General features: G+C 38.4%; 1 protein-coding gene across 1 annotated transcript; it reads left to right on the forward strand.

Annotated features, from left to right (window-relative positions):
• Positions 1 to 384: 384 nt before the first annotated feature.
• On the forward strand, positions 385 to 4,305 carry LOC102744562 (protein LZIC). Its single transcript, XM_081809721.1, has 3 exons — positions 385 to 520; positions 695 to 776; positions 1,271 to 4,305. The coding sequence occupies exons 1-3, from the start codon at positions 425 to 427 to the stop codon at positions 1,327 to 1,329; spliced, it is 237 nt and encodes a 78-aa protein (XP_081665847.1). The 5' UTR covers positions 385 to 424; the 3' UTR covers positions 1,330 to 4,305.
• Positions 4,306 to 5,981: the final 1,676 nt, after the last annotated feature.

Here is a 5,981-nt window from a genome sequence, read left to right on the forward strand (position 1 = left end):
AAAAAAAAAAAAAAGTCATAGTAGTTCTGGGGGCACCTGGCTGACTTGGTTAGAAGAGCATGCAACTCTTGATCTCGGGGTTGTGAGTTCGAGCCCCACATTGGGTGTAGAGATTACTTTAACAAAAAAACGTGGGCGCCTGGGTGGCTCAGATGGTTGAGCGTCTGCCTTCGGCTCAGGTCATGATCCCAGGGTCCTGGGATCGAGTCCCACATCGGGCTCCCGGCTCGGCGGAGAGCCTGCTTCTCCCTCTGACCCTCTCCCCTCTCATGCTGTTTCTCTCTCGCTCACTGTCTAAAAAATAAATAAAATCTTAAAAAAAAAAAAAAAAAAAAACGTAGTAGTGGTAGATCTGAAAAGCTGGATTTTATGGGCAGAATGTTTTTAACTTAAGTACCATATACTTTGCATTCATCCATTTCAGATGGATAGAGATCTCATGGTAGGAAAGCTGGACAGAGGCCTGTACACTCAGCAGAAAGTGGAGATACTAACAGCTCTCAGGAAACTTGGAGAGAAGGTACCTGTATTTAACTTAATATATCAGGTATAAAGAAAAGGTATAAAGTATTTGGTACAGAACTTCTTGATCTGTGATCCAGTTTGTGGTCCTGAGACATTCTTAATGGTGTTTCTTAGAACCACTTGTTAACATTGGAATCCACTCCCTTGGGCTTTGTTTTGTTTTGTTTAGCTGACTGCAGATGATGAGGCCTTCTTGTCAGCAAATGCAGGTGCTATACTCAGCCAGTTTGAGAAAGTCTCTACAGACCTTGGTGAGTACCCTCGTATTTCTGAAAGCTGAGCATGCATTACTGCTCCAGATTACTGGATACCATGGGTAAAGATAACAGGATGGCCTTTTCTTCAGTTTAAAGGTAAAACCAGAAGTGTTTTCTTTATAAATCCCTCTTATTGGGTTTATTTCCTAATACTTTTTACTTAAAAATAGTTAAATTAATATAACTGAATATTTTAAAAATACTTGTCAACTAAAAGTAAAGTAAACTAAAATTTTATATATTCTATTTCGCATTTAAAGGTAGAGTAAGGTTTTGTAAGCAATAAATCACCCCGTGTATGTCAGATGTTTGTGCAGGGGAAAGGAAATTGGGAATTGGCACTGGGAAGGTTTGGGGTAATGCTCTGATAATAGAAGCTCATTTTATTTTCTATTTCAGTATATATGGGATAGATTTTCCCCCTTGTTATCTGGAACTGTAAATGCATTTGAAATAACCTTTTGTTTATTATGTGTCTTTCTCCTTAGGCTCCGGAGACAAAGTTCTTGCATTGGCAAGTTTTGAGGTTGAAAAAACAAAAAAATGACATGGTGTGGAGGATTGGAACATTGGTCACATTCTTGCTATAAATGGCGTTTGTCTTCTAGGGATTTTGAATCATTGCAAAGCAATCAAGAGATTCTTGAAATGCATTGATAACCTAAGAAAAGGTGACAGAAAAACATACTTGTGGCTTCTGGTTATACCCTTCATCATTGTGCTTTGTGTAGGGCTCCTGCCTGAGTCATCCTAGACTTGTTGGGATGAGGGACCCATTGGACCTTATTCATTATGTCTTGTGTGTTTGAGAGAGAGAACAGAAAACAGTTTCTCTGCCTGTTTTTTTTAAGCCTCCTTGTTTTTAAGTGCTGATAGTAAATGAAAAGATGTGAACTAATGATTCTTTTCTGTTCATAATTTATCCCCATTTATTGGAGTGAATAGTGTACTAACATCAATAGACCTCATGTGTGTTCATAGAATTTTAGAGTTCTAAGTGATCTTAGATATCATTTCCATTTTATAAGCAAGGAAACAGGCTCAGAAAGAGCAAGTTAACTTGCTTAATGTCACATCCAAGACAGAGCTGGTGATAAGACTTGGGTGTCCTGACTCTCAACTTTGTGTCCATTGAGTTTTATTTCTGTATTTTGTGCTGTTTTTAAAAACTAATTAACACATATTTGGGCAAGTCTGTGTTTATGAAAAATTCGGTGTCCCAACAGAACGTTGTCTCTAAGGGACCATTCCTCAGCCTGTAAGGCCTCCGTATGAATGGGGCCCATTGTATCTCTGAGTTTTGAGCTTAGAACAATGGGAGCCCTGTTGAGAGTCTCCTGGAGTAACTTAACCTCCTGCCATTGTTCCACCAGGGAGGCAATTGAAAGTGGCAGCTGGAGGCCCTCCCTGTGTGTGACCTCTTTGCTGAAACCCAGAGGGTGGTGACTGTAAACTATTATTTACTCTTCAGTCTTTAGAGAAACACAAAATAAGTTATGAGGAAAAGCATACTATTGAGTGTTTATGTTTCTCTGCATGCTTATATAGATTTCCCCATGCAGGTGTATGTTAGCTTATATTCTAGGCTCTGGCCACTTTATATTTTTTCATGTATTTCTCAGTTTTCTTTTTCTTTGCACTTTATACAAATTAAAAACATTTTTAAAGCTTCTTGTATACTGTAAACTCTACTAGGTGCTCTGCCAACTGGACAAATTAGGGACCTCAGCTTCATTAATGCCTTATTTGGAACTTTTAATGGGTAACTTTTTATATATGGGTTTACGATGGTCAAAAACTCATTGAAATTGTGACAAACCAAGAAGAAGCAAATGACCTGCTATTCATCTAGGACTTTATGGTCAATCATCATTTCATTATCCTGCATTTTTGCTTGTTTGTTTTATTAAGTAATCTCTACACCCAACGTGGAGCTTGAACTCATGATCCCGAGATGAAGAGTCGCATGCTCCACTGACTGAGCCCTCCAGGCACCCCTATTCTACATTTTTTTTTCAATCAAGGTGAAACTCTCATACCATGAAATTCACCATTTTAAAGTGTACAATTCAGGGTGTTTAATAGATTCACAATGTTGTGCAACCATCACCATCTTGTTCCAAAACATTTTCACCACCCCAAAGGAGACCCCATGCCCATTAAGCAGTCACTCCATGCCCTCCTCTTTATCCCAGCCCTCCAGCAACCACTAATCTGCTTTCTGTTTCTATCTCTGGGTTTACCTGTTCTGGATATTTCATATTAATGGCATCATACCGTATGTGACCTTTTGTGTCTGGCTTCTTTCACTTAGCATCATATTTTCAAGGTTAATCTAAGTTGTAGCACATACCAGTACTTCATATCTTTTAATGGCTGAAAATACTTCCTTGCATGGATACCACATTGCGCTTATCTATTTATCTCTTGAACATTTGGTTTTTTCCACTTTCTGGCTATTGCAAATAGTACTGCTATGAACATTTGTGTAAGTTTGTTTACCTGTTTTCAGCTCTTTTGGGTATATACCTATGAATGGAATTGCTGTCTGTATGTGTATTTTGGGGTATTTTTTGTTTTGTTTTTTAAGCCATAACAAGATTCCCCCTTCCCCTCCAGTAGTAGGATAAGGAAAATTAGGAATATTTGGTATTTGAAAGGGGCCTCGATGAATCCCGAGTCCTTAATTTTGGTTTCTCTTACACTTTTTCTAAGACTAACATCAGTGAAATATTTTGTCATTAATCACATTAGTGTATTCATTTTGTAAGCAATGACTAGTACTCAACTTAAAATTAATCTTCCTTTGGGAAAGTTGCGAAGTTTGCAGTGCCTAGCAAGACACTGTCATTTATGGCCATGTGACCTTTGGTAGGTTACTTAATCTTTTTGAGTCTCATTTTCATCTTCTGTTCAATGGGGATAAGTGGGTAGGACCTACCTACCACATAGGATTACTGTGGATTCCCCTCTTTTCCTTAATGCAGAAAGGTTTGCATTGGAGCTAATCTACCCTTTAACAGTTCTTTCAAGGGCCATATGATATGTTTTGTTACACAAATTTGGTATAATTCAGAAAAATAAGTTGAAAAGTGAATAATTTGAAAATTCTGTACAATTATAGTTATTAAATGATGTGCAAACTATATTTCCAGTTCATATTTTACTATATTTAATCTTCTGGTTTTTTAAGCTTCTTGGGAGGTTTCAGACTGCAATAATTAATGCCAAGGCAGCTAACTTTTTGATATCCTTAGGTCAAGCTAATATTTTAATGAGAAGAATTCCTGCATTTTTCAAAGAACTGGGTTTGAAGCAGAAGTAAATTCCAACAAGCAAGTGTACAACTGGGCTGTTTAATAAAAGTTAATAATTTAAAACAATTTCTAGGGGCACCTGGCTGGCTCAGTCTGTAGTGTGTGACTCTTGATCTCGGATTTGTAAGTTCAAGTCCCACATTGGGTATATACATTACTTAAAAATAAAGTCTTTAAAAAAATTAAAAAAAAAAAAACCCAAACAATTTCTATGTTTCTTTCAGTGCTTTGTTTTTTCCTGTGAGCGGTAAGATAGGTATGCTAGGTGGGTGGTAAAGAAAGAAACCAAGCAGTAGAATGAGTTGTTCCCAGGAAAGAGTTGGAGTTGAGACAGATATTGTTAACTTTGATTGTTAGGCGTTTTTTTGAAGACAACTCAGCCAAAGAATGGTCATCTTAGCCAAAATAAAAGACTACAAATCCACCACTGGATGGTATCTGATTACAGTGAATGATGGATAGTTTGAAATTATTACAGAAAAAATAAACCCAGACCATTTTGCCTAGTGCTTTTCAACCACTTTCCTGTCTTTTTTTTTTTTTCCCCTTACTCTATTCATTACTAAGGCCAAAGAATGCTCTTCTTTGCCTCTCAAAATGTTTTTCAGCATTAATATGTAAATTAAAACTGTCAGCATTCCCACAGACCCCTATGAACAAGCCGTAATTGCTTCCAGTCTGTTTGGCCCTGGAATTAAAAAGATTTAGAAACTGGGTTAACTAGTATTTAATATTTTCATTAAATTGCTAAAAGCAGGGGCGCCTGGGTGGCTCAGTTGGTTAAGCGACTGCCTTCGGCTCAGGTCATGATCTGGAGTCCCGGGATCGAGTCCCGCATCGGGCTCCCTGCTCAGCAGGGAGTCTGCTTCTCCCTCTGACCCTCCCCCCTCTCGTGTTCTCTCATTCTCTCTCTCTCAAATAAATAAAATCTTTAAAAAAATAATTGCCAAAAGCAGGTTAAAAATACGGTTCTTCTAGCTATTCCCCTAGAGTGTGGCCTTTTGACATCTTAACTCACTTTCTTTTTGAAGTCCCTCTCCCCGCCATACTGACAGCGAAGCGGGGAGACAAAGCTCCTGAAAGCCTCCTGCACCGGGCTCACGGCGCAGCTGCATGTCTGCCATCCCCGCAGAGGACCAGGGAAGTTAGAGGTTTGAGGCTGTCCGTTGGAAGCTTCGTAGTGCTTGGTGGTTTTCCTCTGGAAAAGACCACATTCCTATGGCCTCAGACAACGGACTGCAATTAAAAATAAGTAAACAAGTAAAATTATTTTCTGTAAAGAAGGTGAAGGAGAGTCACCAGTTTTGTGTTTTTGGGGTTTTTTTGGTCTTGTTTTGGTTTTTTGAATAAAGAGGAAGATTAGGTAAGGGTTTTTTCTAAGATAACGCACCAGCCACAGATCCTCTGCCCCCAATTTCTGGCCACTTTGGGAATTTTGGAAGCCTTCCCACAAGAACCTGTGACTTGGTGTTACAGTCATAATTTCAATACATGATTTAAGGGCTTAGGTTATCTTGATTATGTATGTTTACTCTAAAACGTCTGAGTAGGTCATGTACTATTCTTTGTTACCACTAAATTGTCATGTGGGGCTGTTCTTTCCTATAAGAGGAGTTTAAGGATTTTTTTTTTTTTTTTGGCTTGTGTGAAAACCTTGTTCTTTCAGGCCTGGCATCACTCCTCCAACACTCATAAACCAGACCAAGTTGAAAGTGAGGCTGTTACCTGCAGTGGTAATCAAAGAGGTAGGTAATTAGGTAAAAGCAAGTATTTGGCCCAGATTAGATTATAACTGATTGCCCTAACCCTGTGGTTTGACCATGATCTTAGAAAATGTGGTACTTTTACTACTTCATGTATGTAAAAAGAAAAGAGAAACTTT

The sequence above is a fragment of the Leptonychotes weddellii genome, unplaced genomic scaffold, assembly GCF_054177405.1.
Source record: "Leptonychotes weddellii isolate Sample4059 unplaced genomic scaffold, ASM5417740v2 HiC_scaffold_12908, whole genome shotgun sequence".
In the NCBI taxonomy this organism is placed as follows: Eukaryota; Metazoa; Chordata; class Mammalia; order Carnivora; family Phocidae; genus Leptonychotes; species Leptonychotes weddellii.

Bases quoted from the DNA above. Each gene is read 5' to 3' on its own strand.
- LOC102744562 (XM_081809721.1), top strand. From the start codon at position 425: ATGGATAGAGATCTCATGGTAGGAAAGCTGGACAGAGGCCTGTACACT. The intron at 521-694 runs GTACCTGTATTT...TGTTTTGTTTAG, and splicing joins TCAGGAAACTTGGAGAGAAG to CTGACTGCAGATGATGAGGC. The intron at 777-1,270 runs GTGAGTACCCTC...CTTTCTCCTTAG, and splicing joins GAAAGTCTCTACAGACCTTG to GCTCCGGAGACAAAGTTCTT.